The 24,477-nt window shown below is 58.9% G+C and overlaps 1 protein-coding gene across 3 annotated transcripts in view; it reads left to right on the top strand.

Moving 5' to 3' along the window:
* GALNS (galactosamine (N-acetyl)-6-sulfatase) overlaps positions 1-24,477 on the top strand; it is a 41,925-nt gene that overhangs the window by 336 nt on the left and 17,112 nt on the right. Inside the window, exons 2-8 of one of the 3 annotated variants that reach the window (XM_025369930.1) lie at positions 13,983-14,106; positions 15,163-15,237; positions 15,992-16,094; positions 19,695-19,838; positions 21,253-21,319; positions 21,534-21,658; positions 22,002-22,141. In XM_025369930.1, the coding sequence (XP_025225715.1) occupies positions 13,983-14,106; positions 15,163-15,237; positions 15,992-16,094; positions 19,695-19,838; positions 21,253-21,319; positions 21,534-21,658; positions 22,002-22,141 (778 nt within the window). Of the gene's footprint in view, positions 1-12,260; positions 12,286-13,982; positions 14,107-15,162; positions 15,238-15,991; positions 16,095-19,694; positions 19,839-21,252; positions 21,320-21,533; positions 21,659-22,001; positions 22,142-24,477 lie in introns of all 3 variants that reach the window. The other 2 variants (XM_025369932.1, XM_025369931.1) reach the window with 2 other exon arrangements.

Genomic DNA, 24,477 nt, shown 5'->3' with positions numbered 1-24,477 from the left:
GAAGGGAAGGGGGATATCCGCGTGGGGGGAGGGGGAGGCCCCGCGGGGAGTGGCCGCGGTGTCCAGGCGTGGGGTCTCGGCGGCCACCGGTGACCACCCGGGCTGCCACTGTGCTGCGTGACCGGGACAGCGTCCTCCCTCGCAGGTGGGTGACCGGCGTACTGCCCGGCCCTGCCTCCCCCGTCTGACCTTTCCCGCCCTTTGCTCTTGGGAAGGTGGGCGCGCAGCGTGGCTGCCTCAAAGGGAAGAAGGGGCTGCTCCTGCCGCCCTGCCCGAGAGCTGCGTCGCCCTGGGAATCACTCCCGCCGTCTCGGGCCTCCGGGTCCCCCCCGCTGGGCTCCAGTCTTACCTGAGGGCTGCCTTTGTCCCCTGGAGAACGCTGAGCAAAGGTCAGGTGTCCCTGAGGTCTGAAGAACTGAAAGGCTGGGATGTCCCCTGGTGGGCAGGTGCGGGGTTAGGGATCACAGAGCCGGCCTGGAGGCCTCCTTCCCTAAGTCCTTGTGGGAGCCACCTGGAGACTCAGTAATGAGTCTGCCTGGGGCACGGGTCACCGTGCAGGACCCCAGACACACCTGGGTTCAAACCCTACTATCTCCAAGCTGGGGGTCACTTCCATTCTTGAGCCTCAGTCGCCTCCACTGGGGGAGGGGTCACACCTGTCCTGCTGTGCTCACGTGGTATGTGAGGACTGGGACGACATCGAGTGCTGGACAGTTTTGGGCTGTCAATGTCACTCAGCCCCTGTGTGCTGGCTACAGACCAGCAGAGACCCTGACAGGGGCCTTCAGATCCACCTGTGCTGACCAATGGGGGCCACAGGCCTCACGCAAGGGCTGAGAAGTTGTGGCTGTCGGAATTGGGAGGTGCTGGTCGTGTAAAGTACACAGGTTTAGAAAACTTGGTACAAGAAAAAGAATATAAAATATCTCACTGAACAATTTTATTAAATTAATGGTTTTTTAGCATATATACCTGAAAAGATAACAGACACCATCCATAATTTCCCCACCCAGGGGTGACAGCCCTCAGCCCTGGGCAGCCCCTTTTCCATCTCATATGTCTATTTGTCTGCAGTGAGTGCTTTCCAGAGCGGGCTCTGCAGCCCCCAGGGGTCCCTGTGCTCCCAGCAGTAGCCAGGTCTTTCTCAGTACTGAGTGGTATCTGCGTCCTAAAGATACTTTGTTTCAGAATTTCATCTTTTCACTTTTTAAGTTCTCTGGGCTAGTGTAGATACTTTGTTTCAGAATTTCCTCTTTTCATTGTGTAAGTCCCTTGGGGCCAGCATAGCTTCCCCCGGTGAGCTGGACCCTGGGGGTGAAACCTCCCTGTTCAGCCTCTGCCTTTCTTGACGCTCTCAGAGGACAAAGGGCTGTGTGAGGCGGGGCAGCTCATGAATAATTTTTTATGTAGAAGACTTGTTGAAATAATGTTTTGGATATGTTGGGTTAAATAAAATACAAAGTTAAGTCTGCATTTCAGCTACTTCTGCTTTTCTAGCGTGGCTCCTGGTAAATGCGGAACTGCATGTGGACTCACCGTGTGTTTCCATAGGACAGCAAGGGTTCAGGCCGTGCAGGGTGGAGGGGTGGAGTGCGGCCACCAGCGTGACAGGGGAAGCCCCGCCCACCTGGGGACCTGTCCTGTCGTCTCCTCCATGTGGTTTGTGGGGTCCTTTGGCAGCTGACGCCTAAAGAACCCCAGAGGAGCTCTGTCCTGGCCGGTAGGTGTACTTGCTAGAACTTTCTGATGCAGACAGCAGAAAATGAAGTCAAAGTGACAAGCAAAAGTGGGGATTCCTTGGCCCTCCTGACTCGACAGATCAGGGCCGCCTGGCGAGTTGCCCCTTTCATGGCTCTGCTGTCTCTGAACTGGCCACATCCTCACTCAGCCTGCGATGGTCCTAGGCGACTCCAAGTCACCCCCTGCAGTCAGCAGACCCAGTGGGAGGTTGGCTCTGCCCCTGAGTCATGTGAGCCTGATGTGGGTCTCAGCCCTGTGCCAAGCACACTGGGGGAAGGGCACATGCTGTCCAGCCCAGGCCTTGGAGCCTCGGGCCTACCCCAGAAGGGAGACTGCCCCGATTATCTCATCTGCCTGGACCCAGCAGAGAGGGGGTTCCTTGAAGGGCCCATGGTGCAGCTACCAGGATGGGGCAGGGATGCTGGCGGGTGAGAGCCACAGAAGCTCGCAGTGAAGCCTGAGTGCCCTGACGTGGCCCAGGGTGCAAGGGAGTCCTCACAGGCTGTGTTCTCTCCTCGGAGTCCGGGGCTTCCTCCGCAGCCCTGTCCACACCTCTCCCTGTGCTGTAGACCAGTTGTTTCTGTCAGGACGCTGGTGTCTGAACCTGCAACAGGTCATTTGGGCTCTGGAATGACATGGGATCATTTGGTGACCCACAGCCCTGGGCCCCGCACCACCTGAGGACAAGTGTGCGTCTCTCAAGTTCAGATTTTGGAGCATGGCCCTCCATGGACCAGCTGCCTCCAGCCCAGTCTCCCCCTATCCTGTCCTCTGTGTCTGGGCAGTGAGGGGCCTGGACCCCACTTTCATCTGAGCAAGTGCAGTTTCAGAAAAGGAGTGTCCCCAAAACTAGCTTATTGCACACCTCATGGCCAGAAGCCACTCTCCAACTGGTCACACTGACCCGGGAGAGTACCACTGCCGCCAGCGTCAGGGCCAGAATGGGAGGCTGGGACTCAGGGGTGAGAGCAGCTGGTAGGAGCCCCCACCTGTCCAGGGCAGCTGAGCCGACCAGAGCGAGGACAGGTCCAGCTGCACTCCCCAGGACTGCCCTGCCCTGGCCTTTCACTGGCCCACGATCTAGCGCGGCCTGGCTTCTCAGCACCCTGGGCACCTTGCTGCGTGAGCGACGAAACCTGTGTGGCCCACTCTGCTCTCCAGGGTTGCTGGGGCCTTGGAGACAGGTGAGACCTATGACAACCTCCACTCCGGCCCTCACACAGCTCCTGCTTCCCAGGGCCAGCAGCGCTCTGCGTCTCCACTCCTTATTTGGAAAATAGGGTTAAGAAGGGTCAGCCCTGCCGGGCGCGGTGGCTCACGCCTGTAATCCCAGCACTTTGGGAGGCCGAGACGGGCGGATCACGAGGTCAGGAGATCGTGACCATCCTGGCTAACACGGTGAAACCCCGTCTCTACTAAAAAATACAAAAAACTAGCCGGGCGAGGTGGCGGGCGCCTATAGTCCCAGCTACTCGGGAGGCTGAGGCAGGAGAATGGCGTAAACCCAGGAGGCGGAGCTTGCAGTGAGCTGAGATCTGGCCACTGCACTCCAGCCTGGGTGACAGAGCGAGAGTCCGTCTCAAAAAAAAAAAAAAAAAAAAAAGAAGGGTCAGCCCTGACCGCAGAGGAAGTGGAGAGTCAGGGCCACCCAGGCCAGCTCCTATTGCCACAGCAGCCTTGTGGAGCCGCCAGAGCCGGGGGAGGGCTGCTCAGCGCCCCTCGTTTGAGACAGACAAGCACTGGTCTGCTTATCTTCATGATAATCCCATAGCAACGAGTAGGAATGGAAACTTTGCATTTCTTAAAACTCTGAAATTCCTAAGGATACTGATCCATGGCTCACAGCTGTGCTCACTGAACATGGACAATCATTTGGGGGCTTTTAGGACTTTTTTTTTTTTTTTTTTTTCCTGAGATGGAGTCTCACTGTGTCACCCAGGCTGGATTGCAGTGGTATGATCTCAGCTCACTGCAACCGCTGTCTCCCAGGTTCAAGCAGTTCTCCTGCCTCAGCCTCCCGAGTAGCTGGGACTACAGGCTCCCACTACTGTGCCCAGCTAATTTTTGTATTTTTAGTACAGTTGGGGTTTCACCATATTGGCCAGGCTTGTCTCGAACTCCTGACCTCAGGTGATCCTCCCTCCTCAGCCTCCCAAAGTGCTGGGATTACAGACGTGAGCCACTGTACCCGGCCAGGACTTTTTTTTTTAAGACAAGGTCTGGCTCTGTCACCCAGGCTGAAGTGCAGTAGCTCGATCACAGCTCACTGCAGCCTGAAACTACTGGGCTCAAGCAATTCTCCTGCCTCAGCCTCCTGAGTAGCTGGGATTATAGCCGCCCATCACCACACCCAGTTAATTAATTTGATCTTCAATCACTGATACCCTTTCTTCCACTTGATTGAATCGGCTATTGAAGTTTATGCATGCGTCACATAGTTCTTGCACCACGGTTTTCGGCTCTGTCAGGTCATTTAAGGTCTTCTCTACGCTGTTTATTCTAGTTAGCCATTCATCTAATCTTTTTTCAAAGTTTTTAGCTTCCTTGCAATGGGTTCAAACATCTTCCTCTAGCTCAGAGAAGTTTGCTATTACCTTCTGAAGCCTACTTCTGTCAGCTCATCAAAGTCATTCTCCATCCAGCTGTGTTCCATTGCTGGCGAGGAGCTGTGATCCTTTGGAGGAGAAGAGGCACTCTGATTTTTAGAATTTTCAGCTTTTCTGCTCTGGATTCTCCCGTCTTTGTGGTTTTATCTACCTTTGGTCTTTGATGCTCGTGACCTACAGATGGGGTTTCGGCGTAGATGTCCTTTTTGTTGATGTTGATGCTATTCCTTTCTGTTGGCTAATTTTCCTTCTAAGAGTCAGGTCCCTCAGCTGCAGGTCTGATGAAGTTTGCTGGAGGTCCCCTCCAGACCCTGTTTGCCTGGGTATCACCAGCAGAGGCTGCAGAACAGCAAATATTGCAGAACAGCAAATATTGCAGAACAGTAAATATTGCTGCCTGATCCTTCCTCTGGAAGCTTCGTCCCAGAGGGGCAGCCATCTGTATGAGGTGTTAACCAGCCCCTGCTGGGACGTGTCTCCCAGTTAAGCTGCACGGGGGTCAGGGACCCACTTGAGGAGGCAGTCTGTCCATTCTCAGATCTCAAACACTGCTGGGAGAACCACTGCTCTCTTCAGAGCTGTCAGACGGGTACGTTTAAGTCTGCAGAAGTTTCAGTTTCTGCTGCGTTTTGTTTAGCTATGCCCTGCCCGTAGAGGTGGGGTCTACAGAGGCAGCAGGCCTTGCAGAGCTGCGGTGGGCTCTGCCCAGTTCAAGCTTCCCCTGCCGCAATGGCAGACGCCCCTCCCCCTGCCAGGCTGCCGCCTCGCAGGTCGATCTCAGACTGCGCTAGCAGTGAGCACGGCTCCGTGGGCGTGGGACCTGCCGAGCCAGGCACAGGCTATAATCTCCTGGTGGGTCGTTTGCCAAGACCGTTGGAAAAGCACAGTATTTGGGTAGGAGTGTCCTGATTTTCCAGGTACAGTTTGTCACGGCTTCCCTTGGCTAGGAAAGGGAAACCCCCCAACCCCTTGTACTTTCTGGGTGAGGCGATGTCCCCGCCCTGCTTCGGCTCGCCCTCTGTGGCCTGCACCCACTGTCCAACTGGTCCCAAAATTATGAACCCAGTACCTCAGCTGGAAATGCAGAAATCACCGTCTTGTGCGTCGATCACGCTGGGAGCTGCAGACCGGAGCTGTTCCTGTTCGGCCATCTTGGAACAGAATTCCCACGCCCAGCTAATTAAAAAAAAGGTTTTTTTTAGTGTCTGTCGACGAGACCCAGGTTGGCCTCAAATTCCTGAGCTCAAGCGATCCTGCCCCCCAGCCTCCCAAAGTGTTGGGGTTACAGACATGAGCCACTGTATCCAGCCCTTTTAGGACTTCTAAGGGGGAGAAGAAAGGTGGTTCCCGCCCATGGTGCCCTGTGAGGGTTCTAGATGTTCACATGGTAACCTGCTCACTCTGCAGGGAGGCTGTCCACATCTGCTTTTCATAGCCGAGAAAGCTGTCGATAAATAACTGAAGAATGGGGTCAGCAGATGAGAGCTGGCCCAGCAGCCTGGGACGCTGTCCTCAGAAGGCCCATGTGTGGGAGGTTGCCCTCGGCTGGCATCTGGGAACAGGAGGTCCCCCTGCTGTTCGCTGCTACGAGCCGCCCACCTTGCCGCACTGTTTTCGCAGACACCACGATTTACGCCCAGCACCCTCCTCCTGGGCATCAAGAGTACCAGGCAGAGGGGGCCACACCGCCAGCCCAGGCAAAAGCCCTGGGAACTGAGTCTCACACAGCTTCCCCGTCAGCATCTGGCACCTGTGCTTGCAGCCCGAGCGTCCGTATGGCTCCAGCTTGGGGAAGGTTCCACGCTGCGCCTGGTCTCCCCGGCCCCGCCCACGCCTTTTCCCCTGGCTAATGCCCACCCCATTGTAAGTCATGGCAGTGAGTGGGACTGTCGCCGAGACCTGGGATTCCTCCCAGCGAGAGTGCTCCCTTTGCGGTATCTTCTGAGTCAGTGGTGAGCGTGGATCCCACTCCCTCGAGCCCTGGGACTCCTCCCCTGCAATATTTTCTGAGTCAGTGATGAGCATGGAGCCCGCTCCCTTCACAGCATTTTCTGCCGCATCCATTCATGTTATTTGTGGCCTGGAACAGGTAGGAGAATGACCCAGGTGAGCACAGGCAGACCTGGATGCAGCTCTGCTGACTGCCGACCTTCTCAGGAGACCAGCTGCACCTCGGGAAGCCTCAGGACGCATCCTGCAGGGAGGGCTGGGCACATGGCACCCAGTATTCAGATGTGCGGCCTCACTCCCAGCCCGAAGGGAGCCCAGCAGTGGTCCTGGACGTGGGCAGACAGTGTAACGAGTGAAACGTACTGCTCCCTCCCATCCCAGGCCTCGTGCCCCCGGCCCACCTGCCATTCTCTACTCTCCCACCTGGACTGGAGATGGCAGGAAGTGCAGAAGCCACCTGGGAGAATGAATCTGCACACGGGGAGGTGAAGGGCAAGGAGCTTTGGGCGTGTGTGGCCGGTCCCCCTCAGGCTGGCCTCAGGGAACTGCGTTGTCCCAGTCTGCACTGCAGGTTTCTGCTGCCTCAGCGGGATGCACCTCGCCCTGACGTAGGCATATTTGCCCACTGCGACTGTGTGCCACTGAGCCCAAGGTCCCTTCTCAGCCCATGAGCAGCTCTGCGGGCGTCCTGCCCCCACTCCTCCCACCTCCCTTTCTTCCTCATCAGCTTCAGGGGACACCTCTCTCCAGGTGCCTCCTCTCATTGCAGCCTCCGTTGTCCTCAGATAGAAAAGCCATTTCAGTGACTTCAAAATAAACCATCTCAGGGCTGGGCGTAGTGGCTCATGCCTGGGATCTCAGCACTTTGGGAGGTGGAGGCGGGCAGACTCTTTGAGCTCAGTTCACTCAAGACCAGCCTGGGCAACATGACAAAACTCCATTTCTGTCAAAAATTCAAAAAAGTGGCCAGACACAGTGGTTCACGCCTGTAATCCCAGCACTTTGGGAGGCCAAGGCAGATGGATCACCTGAGGTCAGGAATTCAAGACCAGCCTGGCCAACATGGTGAAACCCCGTCTCTACAAAAAATACAAAAATAGGTGAGCATGGTGGTGCGCACCTGTAATTCCAGCTACTCAGGAGGCTGAGGCAGGTGAATTGCTTGAACCCAAAAGCCGGATGTTGCAGTGAGCCGAGACCACGCCACTGCACTCCAACCTGGTGACAGAGTGAGAATCCATCTCAAAAAAAAAATAAAAATAAAAATAAAGATAAAATAAAATTAGCTGGGCGTGGTGGCATGTGCCTGTAGTCCCAGCTACTCAGGAGGCTGAGGTGGGAGGATCAACTGAGCCCAGAAGGCAGAGGTTGCAGTGAGCCAAGATCGAGCCACTGTGCTTCAGCCTGTGTGTCAGAGTGAGACCCTGTCTCAAAAAAAATAAACCATCTCAAAAGGGACCCAAAGCTGAAAGGTCCAAACAGAACTGTGTCCCATGAGACATGGAGGGCCTTTGAGAGGAAAAAGCCCAGACCTGGCTCTGCTCTGGGACTCCACACGTCAGGAGGGGCCGAGGCGAGGAGCAGTCACCCGGCCAAGCTGAGCCTTACAGGCAGGGGCCGCATAGCCTGTTATCCACCGGGGACACTGATCATTGCATCCAAAGACCAAGGTGTGACCATGCAGACCTGGATGTCCATCCAACCACCCACGTGCGCCCAGAGCGGCCGGCTGTCCTCCCGTGGTCCCCGGGCCCAGCGCCCGTCCCTCCTGCAGCCAGTCAGCACGCTGCCGCTCCTGCCCAGGCGAGGCCTCCACTCTGTTTAGACCCCGTCACTTCACACAGGCCCTGAGGCTTCTTGTTCTTTGACTTAGCAGGACCCAGCGAGTCAAACACCCACCGGCCCTGACCCAGGAGTGTCAGGGGAGCCCCCAGTCCATCTGCAGAAAACCAGGACACCCGCACTTCCTCCTCCTTTTATAGCTGCTTTGCTGAGACGGAATTCACTGGTGAAAGTGTGTGGGTTGTTTTTAGTGTGTTCTCAGAGTCATGCAGCCACCACACATCGTCACACCATCTTCGTCACCACGGAAGGAAGCCCCAGCCCTGATGGGGGTCACTCCCTTGTGCTCCCCGGAGCCTCTGGCAGCCCCGCTCCCCTTTCTGTCTCGAAGGATCTGCCCTTTCCGACGTTTCAGGTGAATGGAATTGTACGGTGCGTGGGCCTTGTGTCTGGCTTCCCTTCACACGGGGTTTTGGGGCTTCACACACATCTGCATCAGGACTCCATTCCTTCTCGTGGCTGAATCATGGTCCACTGTGCAGAGGGACCACGTGTGGCCGAGGCTTCCGCCCGTGGATGAGCATCTGGGCGTTTCCAGCTCGGCCGCCGGGGAGTGAGCTGCTGTGGGTGTTGGTTCATGCACAGGTCTCCGCGTGGACACACTTTTCAGTTCTGCTGGGCGTGCACCGGGGAGGTGTTGCCGGGCCTCGTGGCCACCCACGTGGTGCTGCCAGAACTCTCCTCAGGGGCTGCGTGTCACGTTCTTACACAGTGTGTGAGGCCCCAGTTTCCAGTGAGTTCCCTTTTTTTTCCCCCCCCGAGGCGGAGTCTCACTCAGTCGCCCAGGCTGGACTGCGGTGGCCGGATCTCAGCTCACTGCAAGCTCCGCCTCCCGGGTTTACGCCATTCTCCTGCCTCAGCCTCCCGAGTAGCTGGGACTACAGGCGCCCACCACCTCACCCAGCTAGTTTTTTTTTGTATATTTAGTAGAGACGGGGTTTCACCGCGTTAGCCAGGATGGTCTCGATCTCCTGACCTTGTGATCCGCCCGTCTCGGCCTCCCAAAGTGCTGGGATTACAGGCTTGAGCCATCGCGCCCGGTCAAGTTCACTCTTAATGTTTTATTTTGTTTGGTAAAAATCAGCCTTAGACAATCAACGATCAGACTCTGTTTGGTCCCTGTCGTGGTGAATTGTAGTCACCAAAGTGAGCCTCTCTCCGGCTCTTTGAGCACCAGGGCCCATGGAGCCTGTCTTGGGGTCGTTTGAAATGGTGGAAACTTGACAAAGGCCTAGATGGGCAGGTGAGACCCACTCGGCCTCCAGGTACTGCCCTCCTCGAGGTCCCTGCTGTCCATGCGGGTGGCAGTCCTGCTCTGTGGGTGAGTCCCAGGGCCACTCGTGGCTGGAGGAGGCTGGATGGGGCGAATTTGGAGAAAAGTGGCAGTTTTTTTGTTTAATTTTTGTTTTTTTTTTTGAGACAGGGTCTCACTCTGTCGCCCAGGCTGGAGTGCGGTGGTGCAGTCTCAGCTCACTGCAACCTCTGCCTCCCGAGCTCAGGGGATTCTCCTGCCTCAGCCTCTCAAGTAGCTGAGATTACAGGTGCCTGCCACCATGCCCGGCTAATTTTTTATTTTTTATAGAGATGGGGTCTCACCTTGTTGCCCAGGCTGGTGGACGAAAGAGAAAAGTATTTTAGAGATTTAAAAAAAGAACCATAGGTGTAGGTTCTAACGCACTTCAGAGCTGCAGGTGGAGCTGTTTGCGTTCCTCCTGAAGGCTTCGGCTCCCGGACGTGGCTGGGCTGCAGAGACTGGCTTTACTAAGAGGTTTCCCCTCCGTGCCATCCAGGTGTGTCCACAGGCGTCCACACAACCAGGTGTGGTGAATGTCTTTTCACACCAAGTGGGCTTCTCAGTGACCCCCTGGCCACACCCCCATCTCACCCATCCCAGGAGCCTCCTGGGACCACACACAGGAGTCGGGAGCTTAACAGAAACAGAAGCACGACCGGGCACGGCGCTCACACCGGTAACCCCAGCACTTTGGGAGGCCGAGGCAGACAGATTGCCTAAGGTCAGGAGTTTGAGACCAGCCTGGCCAACATGGCAAAACCCCATCTCTACAAAAAAAACACAAAAATTAGCCGAGTGTGGTGGAGGGTGCCTGTAATCCCAGCTACTCGGGAGGCTGCGGCAGGAGAATCCCCTGAACCTGGGAGGCGGAGATTGCAGTGAGCCAAGATCGTGCCACTGCACTCCAGCCTGGGGGACAAGAGCAAGACTTCGTCTAAAAAAAAAAACAAAACAAAAAACAAAGAACCAGAAATGAATTCTCCCTTGGTCTGGAGACTGGAAGTCTGAGATCAAGTTGTGGGTAGGACCTCACTCCCTCGGAGACCTGCAAGGGACCCTCTTTCCCCTGCAGCTTCTGGGGGCCCCCAGCCATCCCAAGCCCATGGCTGTGTCTCCCACCTGTGACCCTGTTGCCACACAGCCGCCTTCGCCCTGTCTCCTGTAAGGACTGCAATTGTATGGGATGAGGGTCTGCCCCCACATTAATGACCTCGTCTTAATCATATCTGCAGCAACCCTGTTTCTAAGGTCATGTTCTGAGATACGCTGGGGCCGAGATTTCAGTATAACTTTTGGGGATTCAGTTCCACGCATTAACACTGATGAACTGTGACTTATTTAACTAAATCTGTTGTTCCGACTATCTCACCCACAATTTTAAATTTGTGTAATGGGTTATAGCCATAATTATTTCCTTAGGATAAACTGTTACAAGTGGAATTGCTGGGCCATGATCTTTTGTTTTGTTTTGTTTTGTTTTAGTGACAGGGTCTCACCCTGTTGCCCATGCTGGAGTACAGTGGTGTGATCATGGCTCACTGCACCCTCAACCTCCTGGCGTGAAGTAATCCTCCTACCCCAGCCTCCTGAGTAGTTGGGACCACAGGTGCACATCACCACACCTGGCTATTTTTTCTTTTTTAGAGGTGGAGTCTTGCTGTGTTGTCCAGGCTGGTCTCGAACTCCTGGCTTTAAGTGATTCATGCCTTTTTTTTTTTGACAGAGTCTTGCTCTGTCACGCAGGCTGTAGTGCAGGGGCGCAATCTTGGCTCACTGCAACCTTCGCCTCCTGGGTTGAAGCAATTCTTCTGCCTCAGCCTCCCAAGTAGCTGATACAGGTGCCCGCCACCATGCCCAACTAATTTTTGTAATTTTAGTAGAGATGGGGTTTCATCATGTTGGCCAGGCTGGTCTCAAACCCTAACCTTGTGATCCGCCTGCCTCGGCCTCCCAAAGTACTAGGATTACAGGCGTGAGCCACCGCGCCCAGCCCCATGATTGCCTTTTAAGGTAGGGTAGCTGCACTTTCACTAAAAGGTTGGCCAACTCCAGCCCATGGGTCAAATGTGGACCCACCTGCTGAGCTTTTGTTGTTGTTGAGACGGAGTCTCGCTCTGTCGCCCAGGCTGGAGTGTAGTGGCGCAATCTCGGCTCACTGCAAGCCCCGCCTGCTGGATTGAAGTGATTCTCCTGTCTCAGCCTCCTGAGTAGCTGGGACTACAGGCGCCCACCAACACGCCCGGCTAAATTTTTGTATTTTTAGTAGAGAGGGGGTTTCACCGTGTTAGCCAGGATGGTCTCGATCTCCTGACCTCGTGATCTGTCCGCCCCGGCCTCCCAAAGTCCTGGGATTTCAAATGTGAGCCACTGCTTCTGGCTCACCACCTGCTGTTTTTTGAACCCATAAGCCAGGAATGGGTTTTATAATTTTAAATTGTTCAAAAAAACTGAAAGAATAATATTTTGTGACATGAAAAATTATATGAAATTCAGATGTTGATGAATAAAGTTTTATTGGCACACAGCATGCACGTCTGCTCGAATGCTGGCTGTGGCAGGGCTGAGGGGCTGTGACAGCCCCATATGGCCCACAAAGCTGAAAAGATTTGCTGTGAGGCCCTTTACATAATGTGTTTGCTGATGCCAGCTCTAAATATCTATATTTGCATTCAAATTGGTTTCAAAAATAAATATACAGCTGGTCCTGAGAACGTGGTGGTGAATGCAGCTGAGCTGGGCCCATGAACGTGGTCATTGTGTTTAGAATGCGGTGTCCTTCCCAGGTGGTGTGTGTTTGTGCTGCCGAAGCTACTGCAGGTGGCCTGTAGAGGGCAGGGGCCCAGGCAGGCACAGGCACTTAACTGATGTCTTGGTTGGTGCCTGGAGCACCTTAGGCAGGAATATGTCCTTAGGGAAGGAAGACAGGCCAGGCGGAGGGGCCTCGCGGTGGTGGCTTCCACCAGGCTCCTGCTGAGGTGGGCGCCCAGGGAGACGGCTGGAGGATCCGAGGAGCCCCAAGTGGTGCCTTCCCCTCCTCCTAGAACAAAGTCTGGGCGCACTGCTTGTTTAAAAGCACTTTTTTCAACAATAAGCACTGCGAAGTTAGAAGAATTTTTCGGCGAACACCGGCCCTGCCACTCACCCCCGGAGTTTGCCGTGGGCATTTGCTGTGCTGGCGCCATCACCCCGGCATCACCCCGCCTCCGTGCCTCCTGCCCTGTGCTCACCCGTCCTCCTGCTTGGGCCTTTTATTGTGAAAAACAGAACGTCAAATTGACCATTGAAGCCACTCAGGCACTCAGTACGTTCACAGCGTGGTACTTCCATCCCTTCTACCTACTTCCGAACATTCTGTCCCAAGAAGAAACCCGTACCCAGCAGCAGGCTCTCCCCAGCACCCACCCCCAGCCCCGGCAGCCCCTCAGCCACCTCCTGCCTCTGCGGACCGGCCTGTTCCAGAGGCTTCCCATGAGCAAATCCCAGCCTGTGTGGCCCTGGTGTCTGCTTCCTTCCCTCGCGTGGAGCTTTCCAGGGCCGTGCACCGGGCGGGACGACCTTCCTTTTGATGGCTGGGTGGTGTGCCGTGGTACATGCGTGAGTTTCCCCAGACATAACACGTTACCACAGGCCGGGTGGCCTCAGACAGCAGAAATGGATTCTTGCTGGATTCTGGAGGCCAGCAGTGCAAAATCAAGGTGTCAGCCAGGCTCCCCCGTCTGAGTCTCTCGAGGAGGGTCCTTGCTGTCCCCTGGTTGGTGGCTGCACCGCTCCAGTGTTGGCCTCGGCCTTCACCCGGCATCTCTACTGCACATCTGCATCTCTAACTCCCAGTCATAGGATTGAGGGCCCACGCTGGTCAGGCGTGACCTCATCTTAGCTCGCTACATCTGCAAAGATCCTACTTCCAAATGCAGCCACACCCTTGTAGTACATGCGGGCCACACTTTGTTGTCCACCGATGGGCGCTTGGGGTGCTCCTGCCTTTTGGCCAGAGTCGTGCTGCCCTGGACGCTCGTGTGCAGGTCTGTGTGGACATAAGTTTCAGTCTCTCAGGTGTACAGCTAGGAGTGGAATTGCAGCGTGGAACTGCAGGGCCACACGGCAACTAGGCTTTTGGGGGACAGTTACCGCTCGACTTTGAAATCTAGGTTTGTACAGACGTATGAGGGCCTGTGTGTGTATGTTGAAAAGAGATGCACGTGTTAAAGGCCATCTCCCCGCGAGCATGCAGATGCTGGCGTCAGGCTGGGAGGAGGCAGATGGACGCATTCCCTACGTGAGGACTGGGAGGAGGCAGACGGACGCACTCCTCGCGTGAGGACCAAGCAGAAGTGGAGACGAAAGCAGTGTGGGCTGACCGTGGAGTGGCCCCATTGTGCACACACGCAGGCGCTGCTGGGGTTTAGCCGAGCTCTGCTGCTGGCTGGGGCACAGGGTGGCGCTGGCTCCCACAGTCCCCGACACGCTCTTGGCACCACGGACAGCTCCCCAAGCCAGCAGCACCAGCTGCAGAAGGTGCTCATTCCTCCTCCGCATGCTCTTCCCTGCAGATGGGATGGGGCGACCTCGGGGTGTACGGAGAGCCCTCCAGAGAGACCCCGAATTTGGACCGGATGGCTGCAGAAGGGATGCTTTTCCCAAACTTCTATTCTGCCAACCCTCTGTGCTCACCATGTAAGTCAGCGGGGCCCTCATCCCCAGAAACGGGTGAGCCCAGCAGGCCGAGGCCTCCCAGGTCCTTCCAGCCGTGACTCTGGGCGGCCACATCAACCTTGTCTACTCCTACTACTGCAGGGAGGGTGGCAGGTGGGCTCAGGCCTTTCTCATCAGGTCCCAGCCCGGCTCCGTGCTGTGTGGGGTGTGGCACCTGCTGGGTTTTCAGGGTCAAAGTTGCGGTGTTGTTGGTGGCTGCTGTCCTCTGTTTCCCAGAGTCGAGTGCTGTGGCCGCCTGGGGAGAGGCGCTGCAGTGTGGCTCCGTCTCAGGGTACCGGGGAAGTGGGGGTCCCGCTTCCTCCCTCCCCGGGGAGAGTCTCTCCTACTGGAGACGACACACGTGGTATTGATCGTGAGGAAGAAGGGAAGGCAGGACATGGGCCGGCACTCGAGGATGGAGGCGTGCGGACCTGCGCACCCAGTGGGTGTCCCGGGAGCCTGGGAGAGGAGACAGCATCTTGGGGACAACACTGAGCTGCAGGGCCCAAGGGCCGCGTGTCTTTCAGTGTATTGGGTGCTGTGCCCCACCCAGGTGGTGGAGATGCTAACAGGGATCGACTGGCGTGGCAGCCCCTCATAAACCTGCGTCTGCCTGATCTGTCACGCGTCCGCCTACTGGTGGGGCTCTTGCTGACGGGCGTGTGGGTCTGAGCTGCACCCTTCTTTTTTTTTTTTTTTTTTTTGAGACGGAGTCTCGCTCTGTCGCCCAGGCTGGAGTGCAGTGGCCGGATCTCAGCTCACTGCAAGCTCCGCCTCCCGGGTTCACGCCATTCTCCGGCCTCAGCCTCCCAAGCAGCTGGGACTACAGGCGCCCGCCACCACGCCTGGCTAGTTGTTTTTTGTATTTTTTAGTAGAGATGGGGTTTCACCGTGTTAGCCAGGATGGTCTCGATCTCCTGACCTCGTGATCCACCCGTCTCGGCCTCCCAAAGTGCTGGGATTACAGGCTTGAGCCACCGCGCCCGGCCTGAGCTGCACCCTTCTCATCCAGTTTCTGTTTCTGTCACCTCCTCATAGCCAGGGCGGCACTGCTCACGGGACGGCTGCCCATCCGCAATGGCTTCTACACCACCAACGCCCATGCCAGAAACGGTAGGCTGCCTGCCGCCGCCTCCAGGGTCCACCTTGGGGTACAGGGTTGGGCAGGTGGGGTCCAGGTGGTGCCCGGGTCTCTGGGACTCAGGTGGAAATGAGGGCTGCCCCTAGCTGGTTTCCTTCCCTGCCCCGGCCCAGTGGGGACGGAGCAGAGGGTGCCCAGTCTGGCCTAAGGAGCTGGGCCAGCACCCCCACCCCAGAAGCTCCCACTCTCCAGGCAGGTGAGCCGCACACTTACAGAGAAACTGGGGCTGTGGTGTCAGCAGCAGTTCTGGAATGTTCTGGAATTGCTGTGCTCGAGGGGTTTGGATGGGCTCCCCAGGGGCATCTCATAGGGGAAGTGGGATTTCCAGTGGCCTTTGAGGAAAGGGAAGGACAGGGGAGGCAGGGGTGGGGCAGTGAAGCGTCATGTGGCGTATTCCAGAGACCCCTGGAGATCATGCAGGCGGGAGGCTGGCCTAAGAGGCAGGATAGGACCTGAGGGCAGGCAGGAGGCCCAGGGAAGGCGCTGGGGGGCACAGAGTCTGCTCCGTGCCCGCCCTCTGGTGATGGCACTGGCTCTGAGGGGTGCCTGGAAAAATCTGGGAAGTTCCATACCCTGTAGATGCACAGTCCCCAGGCCCAGCCTTTGACCCCGAGGGGCCAGTGTTCTATTAGGATGTGTGGACGCAGCCCCCAGTGTCCTGTTAGGATGGGGGTGGTGGCAGCTTCTCGGGGTCTCCTCGGGGCTCACCCAGCACTGCTCTTCCAGCCTACACGCCGCAGGAAATTGTGGGCGGTATCCCAGACTCGGAGCAGCTCCTCCCGGAGCTTCTGAAGAAGGCCGGCTACGTCAGCAAGATCATCGGCAAGTGGTGAGTGTCTGTCCATGCCTGCCCGGGCATCCTGCTCCACCCACTTCCCGGCCTTGGTTCCAAGGGACATGGCCACAAGTTTCCAACGAGGAAGGCGTCTTGGGTGGGAAACGGAAGCTGATTCTGGGTGTGTTCAGGTGTCTCCAGCGTCCCTGTGCAGGCCAGCATGACCTTGCCAGCAGGATCTCAGGTCACCAGGCTGGGCCCGCAGCTGCAAGTGTCTTGCAGCATCAGACTCCACAGGCCTGTCACTGTCCCTCGCGTCACGGCCCCCACGGCCCCCAGCATCCACCACCACCGCCCCCGGCTGCCTCTTGCCACGTCGTCCTTGGAGGGGTCACGTTGTTACACGTAGGAGCCCTGGCGGAGGAGCTGCCTGTCTGCCCCAGGGGCCTGTTGGATGATGAAAGCTCTGGCCTGAACCACAAAGGAGCCTCCAGGAAGGAGAGGAACAGCCCAGCAGCTGACGAAATCCTAACCCAACGAGAGCTCGGGTGCCACACAGCCCCCAGGCCGCAGTTTCAGGCGCACGGGATGTTTCATTTCTTTTCCTCCCTGGGATGCCTGTGTGAGCCTAGAGGGTTAGGTGGAGTCACCTGCCCCGCGCTGCTCTCCAGCTGTTGGAGTGTTCCCGCCTGTCGGGCCGCATGCCTTCTCCTTCAGGAAGCCCTCGCTGCTTTCCAGCCTCTGTGATCCCGGGTCGGCTGCCTGTGGCTCCTGCCGGCCCCTTTCGGGTGGATGCTCCTTGGATATGGATGGTCATGGCAGCCAGGAATCTGCTGAGCTTGATGACTGGATGAGGAGGACCCAGAGGCTGCCTAGGGAACGCTTCATCCCTCTTCAGACGAGAGGAAGCAGCCTGCCGAGCTGAGCTCTCAGAAATCACAGGGCGGAGCCAATGGGCACAGCAGCCGCGGAGTCCTCACACAGGGAGGCCGCGGAGTCCTCACACAGGGAGGTCAGGCCCCACACGGCCTGCGTGGTCACTGAGCCAGTGCCAGGGACCGTCTCGGAAGTCAGCCCCCGAGGTTCACTGGAGCGTGACAGGGCTGTGCCAAGAGGAGGAAGAGCCAGTGGCCTCTCCAAGTGACAAGCCCCACAGTGACTGGAGCTCTCCACCTGGCCTGGCAGCTCTGTCTTGGGCCCAGCGGCCTCCTGTGCATGGTCATTGGTGCAGGTGGCAAGAGCTAGACAGGGAGTGGGTCTCCACAGAGGCCTCAAGGCTCCTGAACAGCCATCGGCGGGAGAGAGGGGACCCCGAGGAGTGGGAGCAGGAGCCAGGCAGGCCCCAGAGCCACAGGCTCCTCCCAGGCTCAGGACATGGTGCAGTGACTGGATGGCCCGGGCTGGGTCCTGCAGTGGCTGCTCGGTCAGGTGGGGGGTCAGCAGGGTCCCCTCTCAGGGCAGTAGGGTGTTGTCAGCTGTCACTCAGACTTCCCTGAGGCCCCTCGCCTGGACTCAAAAAGAGGCTGCTTAATCTGCCTGCAGCCACGCGGGGGTGCAGGGCAGGGACTTGAGTCCCAGAGGGCTGCAGACGTTCCCCGCTCCAGGTCACCTGCTGGCGAGTGCCAGGCCCCACTGCTGCTTTGGGACAAGCACATTGAGCTGACAGCTTAATCTGTGTGGCGTCCTGCCTGTGTGCTTCCCCTGAGCAAGGCCTTTGCACTGCAGTCGTGGATGCACGAGTGTCCCCTGTGGCTGGGCGGTGACCTGTGACGTGGACACACGAGGACCCCCGTGGCTGGGCAGTGACCTGCGACGTGGACGCACAAGTGCCCCCGTGGCTGGGCGGTGACATGTGGACGTGGACGCACGAGTGTCCCCTGTGGCTGGGCGGTGACCTGCGGACGTGGACGCACGAGGACCCCTGTGGCTGGGCGGTGACCTGCAACGTGGACGCACGAGTGCCCCTGTGGCTGGGCGGTGACCTGCGACGTGGACGCACGAGGACCCCTGTGGCTGGGTGGTGACCTGCGGACGTGGACGCACAAGTGCCCCTGTGGCTGGGCGGTGACCTGCCCAGGGTGTTCAGGGATGATGGGGTTCTCTGGCAGTGGGCCCAAGTGCTGAAGACCCGAAGGAAACAGCCCGGAGTTGGCAGCCAAAGGAGCTCTGAGGTCACAGAGAGGTCCATGTGTGCTTACCTGAGAGAGGAGATGGAAGAGGCAGCTCAGGAGGTTCTGGGTGCAGAGGCCGTGTCCAGGGAGGCAGCCACTACAGAACCAGCCAGAGCCTCAGCTACAGCCATGCCAGCCTCCTCGCTTACCAACAGGGAAACCAAGGTCCAGACAGACGGGCTTACGCAGTGTCCAGGCTCTGTTGCTGGCTGGGTTCCATCCAGCCTCCACCTTCCAGCCTGGCCTTTCTTCAGGGCCCCTTCTGACCCTCCCCCAGCCAGTGACTTGAGTGAATCCACGGTGGCCTGAGACCTGTGTGCCGGGTGCAGAGTCGCCCGTGAGCACTCAGGCTGGGGCCTTCCCGCCCCCTCCACCAGAGCCAGCCCCACATGCGGCTCAGAAATCTGCTTCGGGGATGCTGCTTTCAAAGCCGTAGCTGCAGAAGATTTTCCTCAGATGACACGCCACTGATGTGAGACCCGCCCACGGCCGTGCCTAGAAACTACCTTATACCACCTCTCCTGCAGCCCGTTCTGAAGAGCAGCCGCAAGCTGGATTCCTTCCAGGACAAAAGAGGCCGTGCGAGGAAACCCGGACAGCTGGCCTGGGGACTGGGGCGAGTGGGCGAAGAGGTGTGGCCTGCAGGACTGCTGTGGACTGGCGGACAAGAGATTAAGTGCCCCCAGAGGGAAGGCGCGTGTGGGTCTGTAGGGGGTTGTCAGAAGGGGAGTGCAGGGCGGGGTCTGGAGGGTTCCCACGGGCCTGGGGTGTGATGCCTGGCGATGGCCATTCCGAGCAGGTGAACCCTGGTCCCAGGAGAGCAGTTGGTGGAGGTCACCAGTGTGGCCACACTGCCATGTTCTCTTGTCATCACTCCAATACCCGCCTCTGCCAGGGCCCTGGGAATGTGGGTGCAGCTGGCAGGCCCCAGGGCTCCTGCACGGCATACAACGCCCCGCCCAGCCGTCATCCCGGGACCGTTGCCCTGAACTGGGAGACAAGACTGAGTGCCTCAGTGTGGAGAGACCCAGTAATTACCTGGCAGGAGATATTTTCTGCCCTGGAAAACCCAGAGGAGAAGCACTTGGGTTCGAGACACAAGCTGTGAAACTTTACTGGGAGTTCAGGAAAAGTGGAAGGAAGGAAGGAGTCGGGGCCCTGAGGGGCACGTCAGGCAGGTTCCAGGCGGCTGAGAGGCTCCTCACGATGCACCGCCCTTCACGGTGCCGGGAACCCCGGCCGCCACTGTGCCTGCCACCCTTGGTTGTGCCCAGACACTCTGTGGGGGAGGCGGGCGGTGCCAGCACCCTCCTCGGGGTGAGGCTTTGGTCTTTTGTCCCTGCCGTGCCCAGGCATAGCCTATACTCAGTGCTGGAGGGTGCTCATCTTACCAAGAATTTTGTGAAGCTGGTGGATCTGTTGCTCAAAATTTCAGAGTGTCCCCACGTGGGGTCCCTGAAGTGTCCTGGGTTCCTGTTTCCAGGCATCTGGGTCACAGGCCCCAGTTCCACCCCCTGAAGCACGGATTTGATGAGTGGTTTGGATCCCCCAACTGCCACTTTGGACCTTATGACAACAAGGCCAGGCCCAACATCCCTGTGTACAGGGACTGGGAGATGGTTGGCAGGTAACGGAGCCCCACCCCTTCCCCTCCCATGTCCTGAACTGCTGCGCCTGGCGTGCCTGCCCCCCGTCTCTAGCACTGGTGGCCTCAGGCTGCTGCTCACGAGGGCTGGGCTGTCCCTGGGTCCCCAGGCACCGAGGGCTTTGGTTTGGGGGCTTCTGTCACCAAGTTTTGCCCCAGAGCCTGTGAGACTCACGCCTGGGGTTTCCCACCTTTTCAAGGTCGTAGATCTCTTTAGCTGTCCTGAGAGAGGAAGGCCCCCAGCAGAGTGAGCCCACACATTCTGTCCTAGCTGTCAGGGTACTGCCCATGTGGTCCACGGGTGGAGAGGCCGGCTGTGCTCCAGACGTCCAGGGACATGGGCAGGACAGGAGGTGGGACGAAACCCCACTGGGAGCCACACCAGGAGCAAAAGCCGCTGTCCGGACAGAGCCATCCTGGTGCCCGGGCATGGGGGCAGCACCTCTGGACACGGCAGCACTGGGTCAGGGACCCTCATCTGTGAATTTTATTTTGCTTAATTTGACTCTTCTTGGCGGAAGCGCTTGTTGGTTACATGGCGGTGGACCAGAAGTGGCACCAGCTTGCTGCCTTTTTCTAGGCAGAGCTCCTTGGAGGGGTGGGAATCGCCCTGCGAAGCCCCCGTTTGAAGTGTGCAGTTCTGTGGTTTGCAGTAGTCGCAGGCTGGGACAGCCAGCACTGCAGCTGTTTCAGAACGAGCCCCGTGGCCTGAGCAGTGGTTCCCCAGCCCCAGTCCCAGCCCCGAGTGACCACGGCCACCTCACTGCCTTCACCTTGGTGTCGTGCCCTTGGCCCCGTTCCCCCATCTTCCCACGTGGCAGGTCATCAGATGCAAGACCACGACCTGCGGGAGCGAGGGACACATCCAGCTTGGTCTGTTCTCTGAGTGGACATTTCATTTCCAGGCTTCCTTTTTTTTTTTTTTTTTTTTTTAAAACCCCCAAGACAGGATCTCGCTCTGTCTCCCAGGCTGGAGTGCAGGGGCGCGATCTTGGCTCACTGCAACCTCCGCCACCCGGATTTAAGCAATTCTCCTGCCTCATCCTCCCAAGTAGCTGGCATTACAGGCACACACCACCATGCCCAGCTAACGTTTGTGGTTTTAGTAGAGACGGGATTTCACCATGTTCCCCAGGCTGGTCTCAAATTCCTGACCTCATGATCCACCTTCCTCGGCCTCCCGAAGTGCTGAGGTTACAGGCGTGAGCCATGACGCCCGGCCCAGCCTCCTTTTACATCAAGCCCGTGGCCCAGCCCCAGCCTCCTTTTGCATCAAGTCCGTGGCCCAGCCCAGCCTCCTTTTACATCAAGCCCGTGGCTTTGCCAGTGAAGTCAGGGAGAAGGGGACTTTCTTGGCCAAGATTCTGACGTCTGTCCGGATCTGTGTTCTTTTCAGATATTACGAAGAATTTCCGATTAATCTGAAGACGGGGGAAGCCAACCTCACCCAGATCTACCTGCAGGTGATGGGGGACGGGGACCGCAGCAGCCTCGCCCTGCGGGAGGCGGGGGGACGGGGACTGCAGCAGCCTCGCCCTGCGGGAGGCGGGGGGACGGGGACTGCAGCAGCCTCGCCCTGCGGGAGGCGGGGGGACAGGACCGCAGCAGCCTCGCCCTGCAGGAGGCGTGGGGAGGTTGGCCTGAGGCTGGAGGAGGACGGTGCGACTCTCACCATAGGAAGCCCTGGACTTCATTAAGAGACAGGCACGGCGCCACCCCTTCTTCCTCTACTGGGCTGTCGACGCCACACACGCACCCGTCTACGCCTCCAAACCCTTCTTGGGCACCAGTCAGCGAGGGCGGTGAGTCCCGGTTCCAAGGAGCACAGACCACGCTGGAGGCCCCAGCTGTGCTTGGTGACTCCGGAGATGGGGCACTCAGTACCGTGGCATTTAGTGACTATTTTGGAAAGGCCAGAGCAACCCCCCCGTTTGAAGCCGTCCACTGGCCTGGGATCAGGAGAGGAGGGCTGTGGTGGGGGTGCCGGCTCTGTCCTTCATAAGCCACGTAAACTTGAACTGAAGCCATTCCTCTTCCGGGAAGAGGCCGGCCAGTTTCGCTGTTGTCTGTGAAGTTAAGATTTAACGTACTCCGTGAATCCCAATATGCCGCTGGCTGCCTGATCTGTTTGTCTCCGTCCTCCAGATATGGAGATGCCGTCCGGGAGATTGATGACAGCGTTGGGAAGATGCTGGAGCTTCTCCACGACCTGCACGTCGCAGACAACACCTTCGTCTTCTTCACATCGGACAACGGCGCTGCCCTCATTTCCGCCCCCGAACAAGGTGAGTGCTCACTGTCACTCCTCGCGGGTCACCGCGGCCACTATGTCGGTGAGGAGCAGCTGGACTGGCTGTGAGGCAGGAGTGGCTTTGAACTTGGGGGTGGGGAGGAGATGACACAAGGGAGAGGGTTTGTCTTGGAAGAGGCCGACGCTTCCCGAAGGGTGACCCTGGAGACCGGAGGTTTTGGAGGCTGCATGGAAACAGCAGAGCTGGTGGAGCGGGGTGTCCCTGCTGAGGTGGGGGCTGGCACCCAAGACCCCCAGCAGCCCTGGGAGTGTGCCCTGAACCTGGTCACCCAGGGGCCAGGCCGCCTCCATGAAGATGGACTCCTGCCCCCACCACCTGAGTGGTTCCCGGGATGGAGCTTCAGCCTTTTCCCCACTCCGCACTGATGAATGCCTGACCCGACCCCAGCGCCAACAAACCCGAACCCGCCTCTTCCCAGACCAAGCTGGGGGCCCTGCAGCCTCTTCCCAGACCACACGGGGGCGCCCTGCAGCCTCGTCCCAGACCACACGGGGACGCCCTGCAGCCTCGTCCCAGACCACGCGGGGGCGCCCTGCAGCCTCTTCCCAGACCACACGGGGGGCCCTGCAGCCTCTTCCCAGACCACACGGGGGCGCCCTGCAGCCTCTTCCCAGACCACGCGGGGGCGCCCTGCAGCCTCTTCCCAGACCACGCGGGGGGCCCTGCAGCCTCTTCCCAGACCACACGGGGGCGCCCTGCAGCCTCGTCCCAGACCACACGGGGGCGCCCTGCAGCCTCGTCCCAGACCACGCGGGGGCGCCCTGCAGCCTCTTCCCAGACCACGCGGGGGGCCCTGCAGCCTCTTCCCAGACCACACGGGGGCGCCCTGCAGCCTCTTCCCAGACCACACGGGGGCGCCCTGCAGCCTCTTCCCAGACCACGCGGGGGCGCCCTGCAGCCTCTTCCCAGACCACGCGGGGGGCCCTGCAGCCTCTTCCCAGACCACACGGGGGCACCCTGCACCCTCTTCCCAGACCACCCGGGGGGCCCTGCAGCCTCTTCCCAGACCACACGGGGGCGCCCTGCAGCCTCTTCCCAGACCACGCGGGGGGCCCTGCAGCCTCTTCCCAGACCACCCGGGGGGCCCTGCAGCCTCTTCCCAGACCACACGGGGGCGCCCTGCAGCCTCTTCCCAGACCACGCGGGGGGCCCTGCAGCCTCTTCCCAGACCACGTGGGGGGCCCTGCAGCCTCTTCCCAGGCCTCTTCCCAGACCACAAGGGGGGCCCTGCAGCCTCTTCCCAGACCAAGCTGGGGGCCCGCAGCCTCTTCCCAGACCACACGGGGGCGCCCTGCAGCCTCTTTCCAGACCACGCGGGGGCGCCCTGCAGCCTCTTCCCAGACCAAGCTGGGGGCCCTGCAGCCTCGTCCCAGACCACACGGGGGCGCCTTGCACCCTCTTCCCAGACCACACGGGGGCGCCCTGCAGCCTCTTCCCAGACCACGCAGGGGCGCCCTGCAGCCTCGTCCCAGACTACACGGGGGCGCCTTGCACCCTCTTCCCAGACCACACGGGGGGCCCTGCAGCCTCTTCCCAGACCACACGGGGGGCCCTGCACCCTCTTCCCAGACCACACGGGGGGCCCGCAGCCTCTTCCCAGACCACACGGGGGCGCCCTGCAGCCTCTTCCCAGACCACGCGGGGGGCCCTGCAGCCTCTTCCCAGACCACCCGGGGGGCCCTGCAGCCTCTTCCCAGACCACACGGGGGCGCCCTGCAGCCTCTTCCCAGACCAAGCTGGGGGCCCCCAGCCTCTTCCCAGACCACACGGGGGGCCCTGCAGCCTCTTCCCAGACCAAGCTGGGGGCCCTGCAGCCTCTTCCCAGACCACAAGGGGGGCCCTGCAGCCTGGCGTCCTGCGGGGAGAGGGGCTTCAGGGTTTGAAGTGATAGAAACCAGCACGGCTGGAAGCCAAAAGAGAAACATAGGCTCCCTGGTGCCACGTCCCACCAGATGGCTCCCCTGGGTGAGCCTGGCTCCCGTGCAGGCCCTCCGGACAGCTCCACCTCCCACCCACTGGAGTCAGACCCATGAGTCCAGGCCCCACACAGACCCATGTGTGGAGGGCTACAGGCAGCGCCTAGGAGGGAGGGTGCTGGCTGCCATTCCGCAGGGGGAGCCCGGGGGGCCACCTCGACGCCAGCACCCACAACCACCAGCCAGCAGTGGCAAGGGCCCCAGCGACCTGAGTCTTCATTTCTTTTTTTTTCTTTTTTTTTTTTTTTTTTTGAGAGGGGGATTCCCTCTTTGTACCCCGGGGTGGAGTGCAGTGGCGCAATCTCAGCTCACTGCAAGCTCCGCCTCCGGGGT

This window comes from Theropithecus gelada, chromosome 20 (genome assembly GCF_003255815.1).
Source record: "Theropithecus gelada isolate Dixy chromosome 20, Tgel_1.0, whole genome shotgun sequence".
In the NCBI taxonomy this organism is placed as follows: domain Eukaryota; kingdom Metazoa; phylum Chordata; class Mammalia; order Primates; family Cercopithecidae; genus Theropithecus; species Theropithecus gelada.
Note: the sequence above shows the minus strand (reverse complement) of the source record. Positions and strands in the feature narration are given on the sequence as shown.